At 48.2% G+C, this 24,728-nt stretch overlaps 2 protein-coding genes across 4 annotated transcripts in view; both read right to left on the reverse strand.

Moving 5' to 3' along the window:
- LOC142584182 (uncharacterized) overlaps nt 1-24,728 on the reverse strand; it is a 174,080-nt gene that overhangs the window by 122,192 nt on the left and 27,160 nt on the right. For all 3 annotated transcript variants that reach the window (XM_075694349.1, XM_075694348.1, XM_075694347.1), the window contains one exon: nt 3,180-3,310. In XM_075694349.1, coding sequence (XP_075550464.1) covers nt 3,180-3,240 — 61 coding nt within the window. In that variant the 5' untranslated portion in view covers nt 3,241-3,310. The remainder of the gene's footprint in view (nt 1-3,179; nt 3,311-24,728) is intronic.
- Nucleotides 6,738-21,991, reverse strand: LOC142586156 (uncharacterized). The gene is made up of 2 exons (XM_075697409.1): nt 20,759-21,991; nt 6,738-6,768 (listed from the first exon to the last, which is right to left on the reverse strand). Exons 1-2 carry the CDS (start codon nt 21,949-21,951, stop codon nt 6,738-6,740), a joined length of 1,224 nt encoding a protein of 407 aa, XP_075553524.1. The 5' UTR covers nt 21,952-21,991.

A 24,728-nucleotide genomic window follows, 5' to 3' on the forward strand; every position in this document is an offset into this window, starting at 1 on the left:
TCGATCCTGGAGAGAACTGGGTATGGTTGCTGTTTTTTTTTTCTCATTCCCGGCGATAGCCGCTACAGACACCGGACACCGGCGGCAACGGCGGCGGCAGCGGCGGCGGACACCATCGCCAACCGAAACGGATATTGGGATGAGCGAACTACGGCTTACGCTGTGAAATTGGTAACACTTTGCAGATTCCTTTCAGGCCATTGTGTCAGAGGGTGGACGGCCCGGCACCACACCGTACGCCCGATGGATCACAGGTGGTGGGCTTGTGCCGGGTTCCGTCCCGCTGTTCACGTCATCTTGTTCACCCGTCGCATGTTGCTCTTCTGAACAGCGACGAACTTTTTCGGAAAAAAATTGGGTTACAATGTAGTGTAGATGGTTAGCCAGCGAAGCTGTAGTATCACCTTACCAGATGGAGCAGTGTGACGTCGCCTTGCATGATTGAGAAATGCACTACATGGAATGTTTAACAGCAAGACAATTCAATGTACCGTACCCAACTAAAGTATACAGTCCACAGGGCGTCCGAACTGTGTTCGAATTGCTTTGGGCAGGAACCGCTGCGTCCGCTGCGTCCTCCCTAGTCTGAGCACGATGGCGTTAGGCATTTTGATGTTGTTCTTCCCGTAACCGCTCACTATGTTCATGCTGCTCTTCAGGAGTCCTAATTTTGCGTGGCCTTCCCATAGCACTTTCAAAAGACAAATGAAATCAGTTGCTAGGCGGCTCCTGTTTTTACACATGAAAGTGTAGTGACGTCACTTACAGCTTCGTATAGTACAGTTGCCGCTTCCCGGCAACCGTAGCTTATGTAATCGTAATCATTACCGGGAAGCGCATGCGACGAACGCTACGTACTTCGTACTGTTAGAACGCGCCTCATCATCCATCATGGGACTTAGATACTTGTTTCGTACTTTGCTTTATTAAAACAAATACTGGTGTCTATCTTGCATGCGTAATTCCATTGGAAATAGGCACTTTTCCCTTCAATTCGTGGCATGGTCTTTCTTCGGTTGTTGTACTCAGTGGCACACAATCAACGATACAGAAGCGGTACATAAGCAGTGCATTCATGGCCCAGCTCACTAAAGCGTCGGCATGAAATGCGCTTAATAAAAGCGCTAGAAAACCACTTCATTTGGCGCAACCTCCAATAGAGCTGGTTTGTTGTACTTATGGAACCCTATGGACGTAGATTCAATTCTACTCAACATCAGAAAAATTTAGAGGATCTTCTTTGTCAATGTAGAGTGGCACGTCCCCGTGGCACAAACTTTGTTACCCAAGTTGGTGCTACAGAGGTTCATTGAAGAGCGACGGAGACCGAGTTGCACGAGCCCGGTGCTCCCAGCCGACTTCAAAGAGCTTCATGGAACAGCGGTACCTACGCAGTCCAGCATTTTCAGTGACTCTTGCGGGTGCGATAGATGTTAGTTGAAGAGCGGCGCATATTTACGCATTGCCACACACTCAGCGCCCAAGTTGTCCTTGCAGAAATGTGCAGTCGCGAGTTGTACGGGTAAAGCACTGCACTGCCAAACAGCTCTGTCGCATGGTCATTCGTGGAGGATTGAGCGTGATGCACGGATTTTAAGGTAGGTGCATTAGAAACCACTTTTTCGTCAGACTACAACATGAAATACTGTAGCGCTACAAAACCAACTGTGTGGCTTCCAGAGATACTTTTTTTCACGGGAAAATTGCGGTGTTCGGTGTGAGAGCTGGTTGCTGTATCAGCGAACAGCTTTGTAACCAGTGTGTTTATTTAAGTTAGTCGCAAAAATGCACTTAGCCTTTTGGAAACTTCACCCACTTTTCAGCATCTATGATGGCCTTATCTAAGATCTACGCCAACTGGAGTCACTCTTTATGTGCCACTATGCATGGCAAATATGCAGAGACCGAACTTGGATTGGAAGTGCGTAGATACTGACAATATAATACTCAAACAGAAGGGCCCTTCGCTGTGCGAGGTGATAATGCATGATAATGCATAGTGACAGGCAGCGCACAATAACGTAGACAGCGAGAACGAAAACATAGACAGAGCGACGGCTACCAACTGAGGATTAAATGAGAACAACAGACAGATACATAGACGCACTGAAAAGCGCACGTAGTCCATAGAAAAAATGAGAAAAAACTATTTAGTTTCTACGTCGCTTATTGGTGGGCATGCAGGCAATCTGACTCAGCGTCATGCAGCATAATGGATTGCCTTGCTGCACACGTGTCACCCAATTTGCTTACAGAAAATGCTTCTTCTATTTCTCGTGCCACCTTGTGTTAGATTCTCGATAGTCCCCTTGCTCCAACAAACTTAAGTGCACAACCGCATTCCTTAGAACGCAATGATAAGTTTGAACACGGCTGTCCACTCAAGAAAGGTCTGCGGTTCATTACTCCGCTATTCAGAGAGACCCCTTGGCCCGAAATAACACTACCCACAAGATAACGAAACGCTATACACAACACCTTCGCCCCACACGACCATTTTTCAGCGCGTGTATATATCTGTCTGTTATTTTTTTCATTAAATCATCAGATGATACTCTGCACTCGGTCTTCGTTTTCTTTCTCTCCCTCTATGTAATTTCGGGCTGCCTAAGTCAGAGATGATATTCCTATAAAGTGTATGCGGTGCTCGGCGGAACGCAAGCCAAGTCACACAAGTTCCTCAAGCACAGTGAGGGTTACTTCTCTACTGTCGCGTGCATCAGTGTGCCACGCATATCGGAGGCTCCACGCATACTTCACAGCGGTGCCACAAGATGGCGCAGCGTTTTCACAGGGAAGTGCGAGAGACGAGTCTAGCGAATCCACGCACTACGTCAAGCTCTTTAATCAACACCTGGCACTTTTACATATCACAACCGTCCCTAAGTCTCGCTACTTCCTTCAATATAATGGTCACAATATTCATCATGATACTTATCCCAATACCTCTAACATGTCACCAATTACATTCCAGCTATAAGAAATATTACTAATAGCAACAACATCGCTGATCGATCGTCTCCACAGAAGGAATTCCCTGCCATTTTTTTTTTCCACTGAATGTTTGGTAAGAGAGTTATTCCGAAGTAAGAGTCTAATAACTTCTCACTTTTTTAGGAGTAGACCTTCTATAATAAGTCCGGTTGAACTTATAGTTCCTTGTGATAAATTGCACTTACCTCTGACAAAAAATTGACGGGAGCACGAAATAAAAAAACTCAGCAATATATAAAGTCGCATTATATTCCAGGCTCTCTCGGATGCTGTTGAACTTCTGCGGTGTCAACGCTTCCCGCTACTTTTCTGATGCCTGAAAGAAACAGAGAGACAACTTAGGAACGCATTCTAAACGATTTTTTATTTATTTTATTCATTGCGTGCTGCAGAACAAAACAGGGTCCAAGCAGGAAAGGCACAACATATTAAATGTACAACAAGAATAAGAATAAGAATACGGAACACAATATAGTACAGATGGTGCGAAAAATAGCTATTAAAATTACGACGAATTTGTAAGATGGTAAGAATTGTAAGATTCCATTCAGATATGGTACGCGGGAAAAAAGAAAACTTATCCCAGTCAGTTTTCGAGAAATATGGCGTCAGTGACTGCGTACGATGGTGTCGGATATGTCGGGTAGACAGAGGGGATAAGCATAAGGAGGAATCTATTGCGAGTTTACAATATAGTAGCAACTGAAGGAAGTTAAGGCGACATTTCCGTCTTCGATCTTTAAGTGTTTCAATATGGTTAGTCGCGATAAAATCGATAGGATTATTCATAAATATAAATTTTTAATAAACAAACCAGACAGCCTTTCTTTCAATCCTTTCAAGTTTATTAAATATTTTCTTTGGTAAAAGGATCCCACACTATTGATGCATATCCTAGTTTCGATTTGATGTAAGTGTAATATGTTAGTGGTTTATTATGTGCGGAGGTGGAGGGGCATTTCTAAGCTTATGCTTTAGAAAACGTAGCTTACGGAATTCAAATGAGCATATGGTTTCAATATGCAAATTCCAGGTGAACTCGTTAGTTATCGTTGCGCCTAAATACTTTCAGGTATAAACTTGTTTTAGTGTTGATGAGCCTAGTTGATAAGTATGGTTCAACGGATTTTTTTATGGGTTACCTTAATAGAAACAGTTTTGTCTGTTCAACGTATAACGGGTTCAAGCAAGTACGCAGGCGAGCACAAGTAAGAAGAAACGGACAGGACAGCGCTGGACTTACAAGTGACGTTTATTAGGAAAACCTTCCACAAATCTCCGCCATGCATGCGTATACAACCAAGAACAATAACAAGGTTTATAGTCAAAAATCAGCAAACGATATACACGTAGACAAAAAGCCTAGTCACACCCCTTCCCGACAAGGGCAACAACACTTGGATTGAGGTGATAAATATCAAAATTTAAGTTCTTCATCATTGATATGGACCGAAGGTTCATTCACACATGTAGGCGCGCCCAACTTTTTGATGTGGAACGTTTCACTTATTTCTCTGTCCACATTAGTGAGCTCTCTCCCCACGATCGATACACTATCAAAAACTGGTCGGCAATCGTGCTTTTTGCCATGCAATGGCAAATTCCCACCTGTACTTGTAAGTGGCAAATAGCGATGCTCTCGCATACGATCATTAATGCAACGACCTTCCGGCCAACATAGGACACCCCACATGAGAGAGGTATGTAATACACGACTGAAGATGCACACTTGTAAAAAAAAGTGCTGTGCTTTTATCCACTGCCACTAGCTGCATCTTTCTTTTCTCCGGTGATGTTTTGCACAACCTAACCACTTTCCTCGGCGCCAAAAACACTAGCGTGACACCATTACTAGTGGCCACCCTCTTACAGGGAAGCTGAAAGGTTTTCCAGAAAAAATGAGTGAACATGTGTACATAATGGTTTTCAACCCTCCGAATTCGAATATCGTATCGAAATTGAGCGAAAGAAATCGCAAATATATTTTATTTCGACGAAAAGTGCAGCAGCGGACACGCCCAGCTCGCGCGTCTCGTTTCCGCCTGTGATTCGTCGGGCGCCTCGTGACGTCAACTGTAGTGACCGACCGCTGCCTCTACACATGAAGCGCGGTGCCAGGAAGTTTGGTGCTGTAATGGAAAATTAAGAGGTAATGGAAAATTTAGAGAGACTGCGTTTTTCTGAGGAGTTCGGCGTTACTACCTACATGTACGAGCCGATTGCGAAGAGCCAGCCTCTCGAAGAAGCAAACGATGCTGGTGCGAGCAGTGCTTTCGACGCGAACGAAAGCGAAGTGTTGGGATCTCCTCGTGTTGGATATGCTCTTTGGTGAGTATGTTTTTTGCAAAGCGATCTAGTGACCTCGCCGATCTTTCACCGATCTAGTGAGCTCGTTTCCGGTCAAACAACTGTAGTGTTGTGTTCCTGCATGCCTCCTCGTGGAACGTAAGCGGGGATGCGATCGTCGGCATTTGTGCGCTGTCCAAGGCTGTCGGCAATCTACAAAGACGGTTTAAACGAGTGAGAACCTTCCCGGTTCATGCAGTACGTGTAGTGACCTTCATCTGTGCGCCATCCGCACACTACTCGTAACCGAAGTCGTAAAGGCGGCGAATTCCGTCGGCTACGTGAGACGGTCGGTTTCGCGCTGTGCGCGAGAGAAAGGGGGAGCGTAGTGTCCTGGCGTGCGCCGGCTTTCCAGCGCATGCAAACTCCACATTTTCACTGCGCTATGGTAGCTGCATGCAGGCTGTTTTACAACACACGTGCAAATAGAAAATTCGAGGAGCTTTGCGACGAAACCTGCGTCAAGGGCGGGAGATAAACATGCAGCTTCCGTTCAGCGTGCTAACACGAAGGAGCTCGCAGTAAATCAAAATCCAGGTTTGGGCGAGTTCGTGTGTACGCTCCTCGTGTACGCGAACACTGACGGCACTGCGCCGGCCCTTAGACGAGCCGACTTGACTGGCAAACCCAACGCACGTTTTAATGATAAATTCTCGTGATAATCGTCGCCACGGAAGTGGTTGGAGCACAGCACTGTTGTTCTTGAGGGCTTGAAATTCTTTAGCTTCACAGGAGCCTCCCACTTTGTTAAAAGCTTCTTGTCTTGTGGGAAGCAATGGAAGACAACATCGTCGCGGCCACTGGTGCTCGTGCAACCGTAGGCTGCACAGAAAGCCGGCATGATCGGCCCACCACTTCAGCTGATGCTGCGCACGTTGACTACCACTCTACATACACGCAGACGCACCAACAAAGGAATGCAGGGTCGATCGAAGCAGATTACGATGGCACGCACGCAGAAACAAGCACGGTCAGGCACGGTCGCGCAGGCTGCGAAGGAACAAACCACTAGAGTTGACGTCACAACACCGCGATTTCCGGTCTCCGCTCGCATCGTCAGCGTCAGCAGCAGCGCGCGGCATTCGACGGGGGGCGGAGCTACAGCGCAATTTTAACCGACGATTACGTCGCTCCTAATTGAAAAAAAAACCCAAATTTTACCTACATAGTTTACAAGGTTCCCGCATCCGTATATGAGCGTCTTATTGAATTCGACAGACTCTTCAGCTTCTCTTTAAGATCATGAGACAAGCCATGCAAATGCGGCGTCAATACTTTTTTTTTGCTTTGTGAAGATTTATTGTGGCCCACAGTTTCCACGTGTTTCTTGATTGTCAACTTTCTAAACAGGGTTTCAGTCACAGCCAACAAAAGTGAGAGCGGGTACTCTGACGACATTAACCTCGCCTGCTGGTCTTGAAAACACTCCTGCAATGAGTAGGTGCAGCTCATGTTAAGAGCATTCGTCAAACACAAAGAAACTATGCCATGTTTTATTAATTTGGAGTGGGACAATTCGTACAGGAGGAGCGATTTTCTCGATCTAGAGCAATAACGCCAACACAAATCACTCACACTTTGAAATTAATTTCCAAATCAAGAAATCTGTTCAAGTTTTCTTTGCAAAGTTCGAAGGTGAACCTGAGATCCCGGGAAGACTCCTTGAAATACATTAAAATACTTCTCGCGCTTGACTCAAGCCTATCATCGGAATTTAGCCTTAAAAGCACACACCGCAAAATTCGCACAATACGTTTGTCCTCGAGCCTGTGAAGTGCAGTGCTATCAAACTTGGATAAAAAAAATGTGACACAGTACAGGAGGAACCTTAGATCCGATGCAAATACCGTTTCTCTGAATGAAGACGTCCTTGTTAATGGCCCCTACACTGATTGCCAGGTAAAACGTGAGAAGTTCCATGAAAGACTCAAGTGACAAAGCGCATGAATTCACAAAAGCTACTTCCCCTCTTTCTTTAATCAGATCACGTTCAGCTGTACGCATGTCTTCGTGTGGGATAGAGCAGTCGCTCAATATCTACAGGCACCGCATCATTGGCACAAATCTCACTTCGCTTTAACCAGTCCACAACTTCCAAGGAGCTCTTGATGCCAAAATGATCCGAAGTATCCAGAGTTTTCAACGTACGCTGAAGGAACTCACTAACCACTATTTGTCATGAGCCTCCTTCTGTGCCGATAGCACTAAACAGGATATCTAGCTTGTGCGCCTTAGCTGCTAAAAACACACGTAACACAACACTTCCTTGGGTAACTCCTGGGGCACTCCTATTGTCCTTTGTCGTATACACATGCGTGGCAAAGATTTCTCGAATATATTCCCAATAAACTTCAGTTTTCAGTCCACCGTTGTTCTGTCCATTTCTTCTTACTTCTGCTCGCGACCGTACTTGCTGGAACGCCTTATACGTTCAACAAGCACAAACTGGCCCAACAAACTACACTACTACACGGTTTTATCTGTGTTAACAGTCATAGAAAATTCACTGCACCAATCAAGCACATTGTTTACACTCGCGTAAAGTTCGCTTTGATATTCCGTGAACATAATTTGACGAAATAGCACACAATCATCTGCAAACAATCGAATTTGTCTTCCTGGTGTAATGACGGTAACAATATCACTAATATACAGCTTAAATAGCATTGGCTCCAGGACACTTCCCTGAGGCACTCCTGAGGTGACTGGAAGAGAATTCGAGTCGTTGCCATCAACTGAAACAAACAGCAGTCTGTTGGTTAAACAATCGGCAATCCAGGAAATTAAAATATCGGGAAGGTTAACGTCTTTTAGTTTTTGCATTAGATTTAAATGACTAACTCTAGCAAAGGCATCCCTAAAATCCATAAATACTGCGTCAATTTGACCATTATTATCTAACGTAGTTGCAAATGTATGGAATATTGCAACTAATTGAGTCACTTTCGAGTAGCCCTTTCTAAAACCATGCTGAAAGTAACTCATTACGAAGAGTTTTTCACGGAAATCATTTATGTATTTTGCAATTATATGCTCCAGCATTTTAGAGCATGAGGAAGTTAAAGATATAACACGGTAGTTCTGTATTAGTAAGCGGTCACGTTTCTTAAAGACAGGAATAACTGGAGCGGTTTTCCAGTCAGATGGAAGTTCTGATTACAACAGGCATTCAGGAAAAAGCACAACAAGATCCTTTGCAATGATTTCAGCGTAGCGCCGAAGAGAGACACTAATTTCTCAGGTCCAGGTGATTTTTTTTTCTACAATTCCAGAAGCAGCGAGAACACACCACCGTAGCTAATAAAGTTAGTGTCTGAAGGCTGAAAATGCGCCGCGTTTCTCGTCACTGCGAAATTTTATTCAAAGAATGCCCTGTGGAAATAGGCGTTGAATTTCTGCGCAATAACTTCCGAACCTGTAACTATCTTCCCATCACCCAATATTTCTGTAAAAAATGTTTTGCCATCGCTCATGTAATTCCAAAACTTACTGGAGTGACTTTTCAAAGAACTCGGCAACGTCGTGTTAAAGTAGTAGTCTTTTGATTCATCTCCCGCACATTCCAGTTCCTTTTTCGGCGTTTGGACAAGACAAGGCCGGCGCTTAAGCTTTTTCTGCAGGTCTTATTTTTTGTTTAAGATGAACAATCTTGCGCGTCGTCCAAAGCATGCCTTTATGCACTTCTTGCGCTTTGTTGGCACAGAGGCATTTATGCAATACAGGCACATCTGAGTGAAGAGCGCCATGAGGAGGGAAATAAGCACTTTTTCTATTACACCACGGAAATGTTTCTCGTAAATAACACGTCACATGTCCCGAAGGTTCACGTCCTCGAATAAAAACAAGTGTAAGTCTCTTGTCTTAACGAAAGTTACAGAATGAATAATATGATAATTATCCTCAATATTATTCTTCTTGTAACGACTGGCCTTCAATGCTCAGTAGCTGCAGAACACGTGACCTGATCATTTGATAGCTCTTGCGTACAGGATGACATCTCTAGATAGAAGCCGGTGCCATTTGTAAATTATTCAGGCAATAATCAGCAAGAGCACCCCATTGAAGCCCATTAGCCTATTGGGCTACTAAATATGACCTGGGCAGACGGAGAACTCAATTTGATGAAGTAGACTAGGGCGCAACAAGAACAACGAAGCAATGGTCAGATTTGCGCTTCATAAGTGATAAGACCATAGCCAAGTCCAAAATAAGAATAATAAAGGTATTACACAGAGTGGTTATAATCGCGAATTAGGATAATTGGGATGCAATTACACGATTTGTCTCTTTCTCTTTACACGATTTGTCTCTGTCGATCTAACTAGCATATCATTATAAGCTGGGTACCTGGCCATAGGAGAATCGAAGGTAACGTTATGGCAGACCAGATGGCCACGTCAATTGCATCCCCTGCTGATGATGCTACTGCTGCGGTCCCTGTCACAGATCTGAAACCTTTCATACGAAAGAAACTGCGAAGCCACTGGAAACGCATGTGGGACGCAGAAATAAATAATAAACTGCACGTGATAAAGCAAGAGTTAGGTTTTCGGCCCTCCGCTACAAAATTACGGCGAACAGATGTCCTATTCTGTCGTCTCGGAATAGGACACACATTTCAGACCCATAATTTTCTACTTAATGGAAATGAACCTCCAACCAGTGGTACTTGCGGTAAGAGGCTGACTGTCCTGCACGTGCTCCTGGAGTGTCGGGAAGCCGAAGCTGAGACAAAGAAATATTTTCCTCTTGCATACCCTTATTACATCCCTCTTTACACGGCTATGTTTTTTGGTAAGGAACCGCTTTTCAACACCAAAGCAGTCCTAGATTTCTTGATTGATGTTGTCCTACATGTTATAAGCCCATTAAATTCATAGCGCATCTTGTTCCGAGAAGATGCTGCTGTGACAATGTTTTGTATAGCACATGCCTCCAGGCCCATGTGTTTCAAGGGCTCTAATGAAGCAGAAGTGCTCTAGTACGTGGTAGTGACGGTGAAGAAAGCAGCAATACGGTGGAATACAAAACTAGCTTTTATTGGGCGAACCTGTGCCCACAAGAACAGGCTAATCTTATAGCACAACGATAGCGGCGAACACGGTCGGCGATCGTCGGAAATCTGATCCGCGGGTCCAGCGCGTCCGCTTTTATACAGTAGTCATCGAATGTTCCAGACAAATCGTTTGGACCCGCGTGCCTACCACAAAGTTCTACACCATTCGCGTCAGGTGATGAAATCAGATAACGTAAGGTTCGGCGACAACAGACAGCGTATAGAACCATCGATAACTTACCAGAAACTTCGGATAAATGCAGGCGCGTCCCATGCTCTGCGATTACATTTGTTGGGCGGCGAAACGTGGTTGCCCGATAAAGATATTTACACGTGTCAATACCCCCCTCTTAAAAAGCATCGTCCCGCTGCTACAAATATAAGATAGCGAAACAAAAGGACACTTATTAAACATAAGTAACAAAACAACGAAAAGAAACAAAGTCGAAATGTGAGTTACGCGAAGCCCCAAAGTTCATTAACGCTGGTAGTACGGCTTGAGTCGCACAACGTGGACTATTTCAGGTTGTGAGCGGCGCCGCTGTGACACCGAAATGCCGTCTGGCACGACCTCATAGTCCAGTGCGCCAATACGTCGGATGATCTTGTACGGTTAGAAATAGCGACGCAAAAGCTTCTCGCTCAGTCCTCGTCGGCTTATAGGGGTCCAAACCCAAACACGGTCACCGGGCTGGTACTCGACGAAGCGTCGTCGGAGGTTGTAGTGTCGGCTGTCGGTCCTCTGCTGGTTCTTGATTCGCAGGCGAGCGAGCTGTCGGGCTTCTTCGGCGCGCTGGAGATAGGTAGCGACGTCAAGATTTTCCTCGTCAATGACGTGCGGCAGCATGGCGTCGAGCGTCGTCGTCGGGTTCCTGCCGTAAACCAGCTTAAATGGCGCGATCTATGTTCTTTCTTGCACCGCCGTGCTGTAAGCGAATGTTACGTACGACAGGACCAAATCCCACGTCTTGTGCTCGACGTCGACGTACATTGCTAGCATACCGGCGAGGGTCTTGTTCAAGCGCTCCGTGAGACCATTTGTCTGCGGATGGTAGGCAGTTGCCCCCCTGTGACTTGTCTGGCTATATCGCAGAATGGCTTGGGTGAGCTCTGCTGTAAAAGCCGTTCCTCTGTCGGTGATGAGGACTTCTGGAGCACCATGTCGCAGCAGGATGTTCTCGACGAAAAATTTCGCTACTTCGGCTGCGCTGCCTTCAGGTAGAGCTTTAGTTTCAGCGAAGCGGGTGAGATAGTCCGTCGCCACGACGATCCCCTTATTTCCGGATGTTGATGTCGGAAATGGTCCTAACAAGTCCATCCCGATTTGCTGAAAACGTCGGTAAGGAGGCTTGATCGGCTGTAGTAATCCCGCTGGCCTTTTCGCTGGTGTCTTGCGTGGCTGACAGTCTCGGCATGTCTTGACGTAACGGGCGATATCGGCGGTTAGGCGAGGCCAGTATTACCGTTATTGTATCCTCGATAGCGTCCGGGAGAAACCGAGGTGCCCAGCTGTGGGATCGTCATGTAGGGCGTGCGGTACTTCTGGACGCAGCGCTGACGGAACAACAGGAAGGTAGTCGGCGCGGACTGGTGAGAAGTTCTTCTTCGCGAGTAGGTTGTTTTGAAGAGTGAACGAAGACAGTCCACGCTTAAATGCCCTAGGGACAGCGTCGGTGTGCCCATCCAAATAATCGACGAGGCCTTTAAGCTCCGGGTCCGCTCGTTGTTGTTCGGCGAAGTCTTCCGCGCTTATTATTCCAAGGAAGGCGTCGTCATCCTCGTCATCTTGCGGCGGCGGGTCAATGGGGGCGCGTGATAGGCAATCGGCACCTGAGTGTTTTCGTCCGGACTTGTATGTTACAGTGATGTCGTATTCTTCTAGTCTGAGGCTCCACCGTGCCAGCCGTCCTGAAGGGTCCTTTAAGTTAGCTAGCCAACACAACGCGTGATGGACGCTGACGACTTTGAATGGCCTGCCATAGAGGTAAGGGCGGAATTTTACTGTAGTCCAAATGATGGCGAGGCATTCCTTTTCAGTCGTAGAATAATTGCCTTCCGCTTTTGGCAGGCACCGGCCAGCATAAGATATCACCCGTTTACGTACGTCTTTCTTCTGGACTGGGACGGCACCGAGGCCTAGGCTACTGGCGTCAGTTTGGATTTAGGTATCGGCGTCCTCGTCGAAGTGTGCAAGTACCGGCGGCAACTGCATGCGTCGTTTGAGTTCTTGAAATGCGTCGGACTGCGGTGTTTCCCACTTGAACTCGACGTCACATTTAGTTAGCTGTGTCATCGGCTCAGCGATGCGTGAAAAGTCCTTGACAAATCGCCTGTAGTAGGCACACATGCCAAGAAATCTACGCACTGCCTTCTTGTCAATGGGCTGCGGGAACTTTGCAATGGCAGCTGTCTTCTGCGGGTCACGGCGGACTCCAGACTTGCTGATGACGTGGCCTAGAAACAGAAGCTTATCGTGAGCGAAGCGGCACTTTTCTGGCTTCAGAGGAAGCCCTGATGACTTGATGGCCTCTTGTACTGTTGCAAGCCGCCTAAGGCGATCGTCGAAATTTCCGGCGAAGACAACGACGTCATCCAAGTAAACGCGACAGGTCTGCCACTGCAATCCTGCTAAAACCGTGTCCATCACGCGTTGGAACGTTGCAGGCGCCGAGCACAGTCCAAATGGCATAACCTTGAACTCGTAGAGGCCGTATGGGGTGATGAAGGCGGTCTTTTCGTGATCTCTTTCGTCGACTTCTATTTGACAATAGCCAGACTTCAGGTCCATCGACGAGAAGTATTTAGCGTTGCAGAGCCGATCCAATGCGTCGTCTTTCCGTGGGAGGGGGTATACGTCCTTCTTCGTGATCTTGTTCAGACGACGATAACCGACGCAGAGACGTAGGGTTCCGTCCTTTTTCTTCACCAGGACAACAGGGGATGCCCGCGGGCTTTTCGACGGCTGGATGATGTTGTCGCGCAGCATTTCGTCGACTTGTTCTCTTATAGCTTTACGTTCTCACGGCGAAACTCGGTAAGGGCTCTGGCGGAGTGGTCGAGCGCACTCCTCGGTGATTATGCGATGCTTGGCGACTGGTGTTTGTCGAACCCTCGATGACGTCGAAAAGCAGCCTTTGTATCGTCGGAGCAGACTTCTCAGCTGCTGTTGCTTAATCACGGGGAGACTTGGATTAATGTCGTAGTCTGGTTCGGGAACCATGGTCGGCGGGGTAGATTCGGCGGAATCCGAGAGGACAAACGCGTTACTGGTTTCCAGAATTTCCCCCGATGTACGCGATCGTCATGCCCTTTTTGATGTGCTTGAACTCCCGGCTGAAGTTTGTCAGCAACACTTCGGTTTTCCCCCCATGCAGTCGAGCGATCCCACTTGCAACGCAAATTTCACGCTCTAGGAGCAGACGTTGCTCGCCTTCGATGACGCCTTCTACATCAGCGGCTGTTTTGGTGCTGACCGAAATAACAATGCTGGAGCAAGGCGGGATGCTCGCTTGATCTTCGAGCACACTCAAGGCGTGGTGACAACGAGGGCTCTCTGGCGGCATCGCTTTATCTTCCGACAGCGTTATTGACTTCGACTTCAGGTCGATGATTGCGCCGTGTTGGTCCAGGAAGTCCATACCGAGAATGACGTCTCACGGACACTGTTGGAGGATAACGAAGGTGGCAGGGTAAGTCCGGTCATGAACGGTTATTCTTGCCGTGCAGTTTCCAGTCGGCGTGATGAGGTGTCCTCCAGCGGTCCGAATTTGAGGGCCTTCCCATGCAGTTTTAACTTTCTTCAACTGCGCGGCGATGGGTCCACTCATGACGGAGTAATCGGCTCCTGTGTCCACTAAAGCGGTGACTGCGTGGCCGTCGAGAACCACGTCGAGGTCGGTGGTTCTTTGTCTGGCATTGCAATTAGGTCTTGGCGTCGGATCACGCCTGCGTCGTGTTGAACTGAAGCTGGAACGTCGCGTCGGCAAGTCGTCTTTCGTCGGTGTGCCTTGGCTTCCTGACTTCGTCGGGACGGCGCCGTGTCGTTATTATGCCGTCGAGATGGTCTCTTGGTCGTCTTCGTCGGCGGCGGAGGATGTTCGTCAGTTCGACGAACAGCAGCCACACCTCCATCGGTTGCTGCTTTTACTTTTCCGGATATGTGCTCGCTGACCGGCCCCGGGCTGGGCCAGTGTATGGTCGGCGCTGCGGCGACAGGTAGCGGCCTGGTGACGGCGAACGGGATGGTCATCGAGGACTCCACTGAGTAGCGGCGAAGTAGTCGGCGATGTCACGAGGGCGTTCTCGTTCCCGAGGGTGCGGTGCATCGACGGCGAACCCTCGCAATCCCAGGTAGCGGTATGGGCATCGGCGGTACACATGGCCGGCTTCGCCGCAGTGGTAGCAGAGCGGGTGGTGTTCAGGAGCGCGCCAAACGTCTGTCTTCCTCGGGTAGCTGCGCTGGGCGATTGGTGGGCGTGCTGGCGGCGGCAGCGGCGGTGGTCGACAGAATTGCGGCGTTACAGGGCCCTGGCGCGGTCGCGGAGGAGGACCTTGACGGCGTGCGACGGCCGCGTAGGTCATCGCTTCTGGCTGGGGTTGCGGTAATTGAGGTTGCCCCTCCGGAACTCCAAGCGACCGCTGAACATCATCTTTGACGATGTCAGCGATCGAGGCCACTTGAGGCTGCGACGACGGGAAGACCTTCTGAAGCTCCTCTCGTACGACTGCCCTGATAGCCTCGCGCAGGTCGTCGGAGGCCAGTGATTGAACTCCGGCATAACTTGCAGAGTTGGTGCGGTGGTCGAATTGCCGGTTTCGCATCTCAAGTGTCTTCTCGATGCTGGTGGCCTCACGAAGAAACTCGTCGACGGTCTTCGGTGAGCTTCGTACCATTCCGGCAAAAAGTTCCTCCTTCACATCACGCATGATTAGACAGACTTCCTTTTCCTCAGGTATTTCAGGGTCGGCGTGGCGGAATAGACGGCTCATTTCCTCCGTGAAGATGGCAACGTTCTCCTTTGGTAGCTGCACTCGGGCATCCAGCATAGCTTCGGCCCTTTCCTTGCGCACGACACTTGTAAAGGTGCGCAGGAAGCCGCTACGGAACAGGTCCCACGTTGTCAAGGTGCACTCCCTGTTCTCAAACCACGTTCTGGCGGCGTCTTCTAAGGCGAAGTAGACATGCCGCAGCTTGTCGTCGAAGTCCCAGTTGTTGAATGCCGCGATTCGTTCGTAGGTCTCCAGCCATGATTCCGGGTCTTCAATCGCTGCTCCATGAAAGGTTGGTACGTCCCGAGGCTGTCGTAGGATAACGGGGGACGCTGGGGCAGCCATTGGGGTTGTCTTGACTACGATCTTCTTTGTCGTCTCAGGTAGGAGTCCGTGCTGTGGGGGCAGTCCTTGCAGTCTGCGGCTAGCACGCTGGTCTCAGACGATTTTGGTTCTGTCCTCGGGCTTCGGGCTTGGATCGCGGCTTTGCGGGGGCGTTCGGTACATGAACGCACAAGCACCTCCACCAGATGTCACGTGGTAGTGACGGTGAAGTAAGCAGCCATACGGTGGAATACAAAACTAGCTTTTAATGGGCGAACCTGTGCCCACAAAAACAGGCTACACTTATAGCGCAACGATAGCGGCGAACACGGTCGGCGATCGTCGGAAATCTGATCAGCGGGTGCAGCGCGTCGGCTTTTATACAGTAGTCTGTGATGAGCCTAATATGGGGGCAGAGGTTCGGGTACTCAAAAGGTTGTGACGGTTCTCTTAGGCGGAGCCTCCGAGAACCCAATTGAGGACAAAGCCGTTCTTTTCGAACACACACGCAAACATTTAATGGAACTAGCAAGGCTTAAAAGAAATAGAAGAAAATAGAAAACATAAAACGAACACTCAAATACACATCAAGACACACATCTAGGGCTAGTATGGAGCTAAGTAGTGCGCGAGTCCGGGCTTGCCACGAGGGCAGCGACGCGTAACAGTCTCGACGCGGCGACGCGGCCACAAGTAGGCGAAAGGAGTGGCGCCGGTCTCACCATAGGTCGCGGTGTAAGCTGACCGACCGGGCGACCGGAGGGCGCCAGCTCTGGCTAGGCGAGGTAAAGCAGGCGGCTTGGTGGCAGGAGCAGACGGCGTCGGCGTTCTGGCCGGGCAGCTGGGTGTAGAGTTCGGGCCCGTAGCCCGACTGTTCTTGTCTCGCCCACGGGCACAGAAGCTCACCGGCCTTGAGCAGCTGGCGGCCCGCTCAGGTAGACGGGTGACGCACAGGAACAGGTTGGCAGGAGGCCCCGGTCGAGTGAAGTCCTGGTGGCTCGGGTCGGGAACCCGACGGCCCGTCTTCAACGCCCGCTCCGGTGGTTGACCTCCTCCTGGCGTTGCTTCCTGGAACTCTCCTGGCATCTCCCCTGCGTCTCCTTGCTTGTCCTCACGTTCTACCAGTGCACCACGCTTTTTAACGCGATAGCGTTAAGGAGCTCGTGTCGCAGAAAAGCCGGTGTCGTCGGCGTCGGTGTCGGTGTCGGCGTCCGCGGCGTTGGCCGTGAGCGATAAATCACGGCAGGCACTTCATAAATAAAAAGCAACTTCCAAGATGGGCTGGGTGGGAATCGCACCAGGGTCTCCGGAGTGTGAGACGGAGACGTTACCACTGAGCCACGAGTTTTTTTTTCTTTATTACCTTGATTTCAACACCACTCAAACGCGTACAAAGTAGGTCATTTGGTGCAGAAAAATAATATTACATCACTTCGAGAGACTGTACATATTTAAAAGGCACTCAAAGAGGATATCACAGACGCCAAAGTGTCAAGCTCCTCAAACCACTCTGGAGGTTCAGTCATGTGCTTGAGGGCATCACGTGTGTACCTAAGACTTTCACTTAGGTGTTCCCTCGCAGACCTTTCATCTACGCGGGCATTCCTGATATCCATGCGCGTTTTCCACACGCTGCTCATACACAAAAGCATTACCAAGTCAGCCGGCACTCCCCTTGTGTCTGCACACGGTAAGAACCGAATACCGAAAGGACTTAACGGCAGTTCTTTCTTCAGGGTTCGTTTTAGAACATCCCACAAGAAAACTGAGTCGTGACAATCCAAAAAGATGTGCTCAATAGTTTCAGGTTTCTTACATATGATGCAGTTAACAGACCATAGAACAAAGAAGCCCTTGCTTTGCAGCCATGGCTTCACAAGGAGAGTGCCCGAATGCAATTGAAAAAAGAAGGTTTTCGCTGAAGATCTAACCGGCATTTTTCTAACGCGTTTCAGCACATTGCGTTCAGGTCCTAAGTTATACATCATGCGGTAAACAGGATGCGGCAAGAAAACATCAACCAGGTCACTGTAATATTTCTTGCGCGTCACTGAAGTCAAAAATTCATTCGAAAAATGGCCTTTCAGTAAAGAAAAGGACATAATAACTTCCCTCAGAAAGCCAATTGGTGTTCGAGTACGTTCATTTGCTGATGAGACAACCCACTCAGGCAAGGAAGAACTCAATCTCACCTGAATAACAGCACGCAGAAATATATCACTTTGGTCCCTTAAGAAAAAGAACCTACTAACAATATGTTTCAAAAACAAATGTGTTAATCCTAGTCCTCCATTTTTCACCGAATGAAACAAGTTACACCGGCTAGTTCTCTCCCAAGTGGATCCCCATATATATACCGCAAACACTCTGTGAAGTTTCTGCACCGAAATCCTTGCCATGCATAACACTTGTAGTACATAATACACCTTTGTAACTAAAAACAAATTGCAAACACTAGCTCTTGAAAACATCGAAAAATTATGCCGGCCCCACTTTTCTGTCTGATCTTTAACTCTTTTTACTTCTTCGATCCAATGCGCGGCACTGTCACGATAATGTTGTAATGGAACCCCAAGATATTTTCCAGGGGTAACGCTCCAGTTCATACTGCAAAAAAACTCGGGTACCTGCGGCCAGCTGCCGTGCCATAAACCTAGGCACTTAGCCCAGCTGACAACACTTCCAGTTGCGGCGCAAAAGGAAACAACCTCTTTCATAGTGTTATTCACGCTTTCTGTATCACGGCAAAAAATTGCCACGTCATCTCCATAAGCCAGAACTCTAGTCTCAATTCCTGCGTAGATAAACCCACGAATAGATTGGCTCTTAATTATTTTCAAACAGAAAGGCTCTAAATACAAGGCAAATAAAAGAGGCGACAAACAGCATCCTTGTTTTACTGATGATTCCACTTTTATACTCGCGCCTAGTTTTCTATTAATTACTAACTGCGCAGTGCAATTTTTGTATACCATTCTTACTCCATCTGTTATCACTGCACCGGCTTTAACATGTTCTAAGATCAAAAATATGACATCATGGACGACTCTGTCAAAAGCCTTTTCAAGGTCAATTTGTATCATAGCGACTCTGTCCTCTCTCTCATCGCAGCATTCCAGTATGGTCCTTGCAGTATGTATATTCGAAAAGATCGATCTGCCTTTGATACCGCATGTCTGATGGGGGCCCACAAGTTCTTTTATAATGGTCTGCAATCGTCGCACCAGTACTTTAGTATAAACTTTATAGTCCGTATTTGTCAAGCTTATTCGTCTGTAGGCTTCAACCGCCAAAAGTCGCGCACGATCTTTTACTTTAGGAATTAAAATAACGTGCGATGTCCGAAAAGAAGGAGGTGCTTCCTTATTCTCGTACATCTCCCTTATCACGCGATGTAGTGCTACAGCTATTCCACTTTTAAAGCTCTTATAGAAAGCCCCTCCCAGACCATCAGGCCGCGGCGACTTGCCGGGAGTAAGTTCGTCAATCATATCCTCAACTTCTGAAAGACTTATTGGTCTGTCAAGCGTTTCACAGACCTCGTCTGATAATGTTGGCATTAATGGCAAGAAGTCAGTTCTAAACCTTTCGATATCACATGTCTTTTTCCCCATCAAACTTTCATAATAAGACTCAAATGCGTGCTCAATCATTCCAACATCACTAGTGACTTCCCCTTGATAACTTATTTCTGTTATTTCTTTGGAAACCGCGTGTTTCTTCTCATCACTTATTGCTCGCTTGGCAGGCGTCTCCCCCATCCATAATCTCTCCGCCCTTGCCCTTAATTCCGCACCCCTGTACTTTTCTTCATCGATGACTTCAAGTTCAGACTTAACTTCTTTAATTTCTTTCGAAAATAAGCCAGGCGAAGAGCTTTCTGCGCTGAGCATATATTTTAGCCTAAGGTGTAATTCCTTCTCACGCTCTTTTTCTTTGTGACAGACTACGCATGCTCTTTCTATCGCGGTGAATTTAACGTCTCTTTTGAAGAGTTCCCATTCTGCTATGAAGAACGCTGACGTAGTTATGCTGAGCAAATGTTCGAGCTTTTCTTGAACTGCCTTTTGAAAAACGTCGTCTTGCAAAAGCTTATCATTTAGCTTCCATAAGTCCCAGCTGAATTTAGATGGTTTTTGTTTCTTTCCTATGGTTGACATAACGAGGCAATGATCGCTAAAACTAACATGTAACACTTGATAACTTGAAAATAACGGTACAAAGGTTAACGGAGCATAAATTCTGTCTAGCCTGCCATGACACTGACCTTGATAGTGCGTATACATGGTATGGTTTTCACTTGACAACACGTAACCAATGTCTTCAAGCTCTTGTTGCCTTACAATAGAACTTAAAAGCAACGCACTTTTATCACAAACACTAGTCAACTTAGATTTATCTTCTGGAAAGCAAACACAATTAAAATCACCCAGTAATATGACATATCTTTCACAATTCAAGTACTGCTGAATATCACCAAAAAAGATTTCCCGCTCCTGTGCCACGTTCGGAGCATAAACACATATAGCCCTCCAAGGCATCTCTGAAAAAGTAAAATCGCAGAGGACCATTCTGCCATCCTCGGATGATGTGACGGCTTCAACTACAGCAATACTGCTACGCAAAAGAATAAGGCAGCCCCCAGACCTACCCGCCGCATGACATACACTTACGGTATATCTAGGACGGAAAACGTTAACCATTTGCTCCGTGCATTCATCAGTTGCAATTTTTGTTTCTTGAATGGCCAATAAGTCAATATTATTCTCAATAAGAATACGGTTAACTTGGCATTGCCTTCTACGCCCGCTAAGTCCACGCACGTTCAACGTCGCGACACAAAGACCAGTCGAAAAATTAGCTGCCATTTAACGGGAGGAGAATCCAAACCAATTACCGCACATCGTCCGTCTCACATCTGCTACGATGACTCGACGGTCTAGGGAGGCGGACCATGGTTTTCTAGACATCAAAGCCCAATGACGACGGCCGACGCACATCCTGCCCACAAACCCCAGTCCCCACACCCCAACAACAATTTTTCCTAACCCAGGAACGCCTCTTGTAGAACGGCGTTTGGCAGGAACGCCGGGCTTGGGCTTGAACGCCGGTCGGCGTCCCGGGGTAGCTTTCGGAGGAGGCTCGTCATTACCAGTCTCTTGATCCTTTTCCTCTTGCCCATCCGCCTCTTCGTGAAGCCTCTTAGCAGGTGCACTACTTGACGTTGGGATCACGGTGTCGTCAGTTTCGTGCTTTTCACCGGTCGCCACTTCTGCTGATGCGCACGTTTCTTTGGCCTCTTTTACCTCGACCTCTATTGAGTTAGTTGGTTCCACCGTGTCATCCCATGGGTCTTTCCAGCCGTCCGATGACTTTTCGTCATTAACAGTCATTGCCTTCTTCAGGGGCGTTAACACCGAGGGCTGGGTCTCTTTCCCTTCGCCTGCGGCTTCCACTGCGTCGACCACGTCCATCAAGTGATCTGTGACATCTTCCTTCAATGCCGGGCCTCTCACTGTGGCATAGGTTCGGACGCACTGGGTCTCGTCGTGGCCGAAGCGACGACAAAGCCCACAGCGTGGTACACGGCACTCGCGTCGTATGTGCCCGATGCCGCGGCATCGGAGGCAGAGGGGAGCTCTGCCAGGGACGTGCACGAGCGCAACATCTTCCGCCACTCGCAGCTGGCGGGGCAAGTCTTCAGCGGTGACGCCTACCTTCAGCTTGATAGTGACAGTACGGGTGGTTGACCCTTTGTCAACGCATCCTTGAACGCGCCACCTGTCCCTGGTGATCTCAGTCACCTTTCCAAAAGGCGACAAGGCAGTGCGAACGTCGTCGTCAGGTACACCGTGAAGGAGCCAGTAGAGCTTGATACGGACGCCTCTGTCACACGGGTCGACGACCACACAGCGGTGGTCTTTGACATCAAACGCGTCTGCAGCGATAATCCTCTTTTTCCCTTCTTCGTCCTTGAAAGTCACCGCCCACAGATGGTTCATTTGATATGCACCCAGTGCAACCACTTCCGGCATGACAGACAGCCGTGTAAGAGCGTCTCGAAAATGTTCCACTCTGTAAGGCCTCGCCTTAACGTCACCATGTAAAAAAACCGTATTAAGAACGGACGCACCTGTTGGCAGCGTTGGCAAAATCATTTGGTAGTCCTGACCTGGTTTTTGAGTTGACCTGATACCGCGGCCCAAAAGGGTCGCTGAAGCCGCTCGTGAAGAGCCCGACATTCATCGTCCGCTCACCTCGGTGGCTGAAGAGGAAGTCGAGCCACGAGTTCGATGCTTCAAAGCGGTACAAAAGCGCCTCTAGTGAACGCGGTGTTGCCTTAGAAACGAGCTGTTTTTAAGGCTCAGGCATGCGTCGCTTGCTCAGGCGCACATTTCGTTGTCGCGCCGAACGCTGCGTTGCTCGACGCTCACCGCGTCCGATGCGGAGCGCGTAGTCGCTGCGCCGTAGCCCATTGTCTTACACCCCTTGGCGGGTCGACGGGAACGCTGTCGCGTTCCACTCTTGAAGGCGAAGCTTAAGCGTCCTCCAATTTTTCTTCTGATCTGGCCGATTTAGCATTCTCGGATTGGCTGCCTGACGTCCCGTGGTCTTTTCTAATTGGTTTGCTTTTCTTTTTGTTGTTTTTCATGCGCCCCGCGTTCTCGTGCCGGACGCTCTTCGGCGTCGTTGTTTTCCTTCTTCCAGCATGGAATCCGCCTCGGCGCGCGTGCACTCATCGTCGTCTGCTCCTGACCGTCCCGATCACCGCACCATGTCGCGCCCCACACATGACATAGTCATCGATGTTCCAGACTAATCGTTCGGACCCGCGTGCCTTCCACAAAGTTTTACACCATTCGCGTCAGGCGATGCAATAAGATAACGCAAGGTTCGGCGACAACAGACAGCGGATAGAAAGATCGATAACTTTCCAGAAACTTCGAATAAATGCAGGCGCGTCTCACGCTGTGCGATTACATTTGTTGGGCAGAGAAACGTGGTTGCCCGATAAAGATAACTACACGTGTCAATATATTGTACAACGTATCATTATCCCGCAATGCATCTTAATGATCATGGTTCCCGCCATTTGATATCGCCCTAATCTTATTATAAATAGATATTACGCACTTTATAGCGACTACACTTAAGGCCCCTTTACAGCCACGTCACATCAACCACATAGAAATCACACCTCAACTGCAAGCCCATTAACACTGGCATAGCGCTCTTTAGCCATGCCTCGCCCTTGCCCCAGTAAACATCACGCATTCATAGCATAGTGTTCTCTGCCACAGGCAATTCTTTTTTAATTTGGTGCAGAAAAACTTTCACCGAAGAATATACGATACGACTTAATGCGAATTTTGAGTGCAGCTGTTCAGAGGTGTTTAGAACTCGCGAAATATTGTGGCAAATAATTTGATTCTTAGCAACGGGACGTGTGCGCAGCACTGAGCGTTACAGTGGGCCACACGTGTGCAACTCTAGACACAACCGAAGGACATGTATGTGCCCCCAAGTGTATGGCGTGTGGTGGAAGGCACGTTACCAGGGACAGACAGTGTAAAGAAGATCTGGCAGCTTCGCCATGAGAGCGAAGCAATCAATACGGTAGCAACGTTTTAGCATATTACAGGAAGTATAAGACAAGTAATAATAATATTTGGGGTTTCACGTGCCAAAACCCCTTTCTGATTATGAGGCACGCCGTAATGGAGGACTCCGGAAATTTTTGACCACCTGAGGTTCTTTAACGTGCACCTAAATCTAAGCACACGGGTGTTTTCGCATTTCGCCCCCATCTAAATGCAGCCGCCGTGGCCGGGATTCGATCCCGCGACCTCGTGCTCAGCAGCCCAGCACCATAGCCACTGAGCAACCACGGCGGGTCTATAAGACAAGTAGCTGTAGTGGCAGTATGAATAGAAGTAAACGCAAGCCAAATAAGAAAGAGCTGTTGTGCTTGGGGTCCTCCGTTTCAACCCGGCCAGGGGACGATTTCATTTCCGTTTAATAATTAACGCCAATGCGTTTCTTCGCGGCTTTATAAGCACTTTTCTGTACCAGGTATGTTCCGAACCTCTAGCCTGGCCCGATCCCGGAGGTAGATCAGAGCAGCGTTAATAAAATTACATCATTTTCAGGATTGAGCTTTGTTATATTTACGCAGTTTTCATATTTAAGCATTACAAGATTTAAGATAAAAGGCATGCAGCGTCGCTGTTTTCTTTCATGACCTTAGTTTTCTGGCTGCCATTCCCGAAATTATAAGAAATAATTTTTTGAACGATGGTCAGACTTGGTACGAGTAATTTCATCGATAGAATGCCACCCGCATATGCCACATGTCATACAGCATGGCGTGTCGTATACCGTACATACACCTAAATATATACAGAACGTAACGGTGATGCCCGCGGCGGCGACGACGGCGAAAAATCGCATGAAGTGTCCATACTGCTATTGCAAGAAAACTTCGACTACACAAAGCACTTATGGCGAAAGCAGCAATGTTTAATTGAACGCCACTGAGCAATCCTCCGAATTTTAAACTCCTCGCAGGCAAGAGCGCGAGTTAAAGCGTTGGAGAACGGTGCGCGGACTGCGGACACTTCCCGTACAGCGATTCCCATTCAAGGTACTTGCCCTCTCTCAAAAGAGATCGGAGATTGACGTGGCAGAGGATTTCTGCGCCAGATTATCCGGCCAACTCACAGCTACCAACACTCCATCGCCTTCGAGCAGCTGTCCGCCACCACGTGATCATCGGTTGGATCTACCATTCTCGATCCACGAACTTAAGGCAGCATTAGCTTTGTGTAGCCGCACATCAGCGCCAGGACCTGACGGAATTTCCTACCGAGCTCTGTGTCACCTGGGGGAGCGAGCGAGAGGGGTTCTTCTTGAGGTGTACAATGAATCTTGGAGAAATGGCACGCTACCAACAACCTGGAAGACAAGTCGCCTTGTTCCACTGCTGAAGCCTGGCAAGTCGCCGTTGGAGCTCTCATCA

The sequence above is a fragment of the Dermacentor variabilis genome, chromosome 6 (genome assembly GCF_050947875.1).
Source record: "Dermacentor variabilis isolate Ectoservices chromosome 6, ASM5094787v1, whole genome shotgun sequence".
NCBI lineage: Eukaryota > Metazoa > Arthropoda > Arachnida > Ixodida > Ixodidae > Dermacentor > Dermacentor variabilis.

Excerpts from the sequence above, each read along its gene's own strand:
- LOC142586156 (XM_075697409.1), bottom strand. The coding sequence starts at position 21,951 with ATGTCGGGCTCTTCACGAGCGGCTTCAGCGACCCTTTTGGGCCGCGGT. Across the intron at positions 6,769-20,758 it reads TCTACAAGAGGCGTTCCTGG|GAGTGTTTTCAAGACCAGCA; the intron begins GTTAGGAAAAAT and ends TACTCATTGCAG.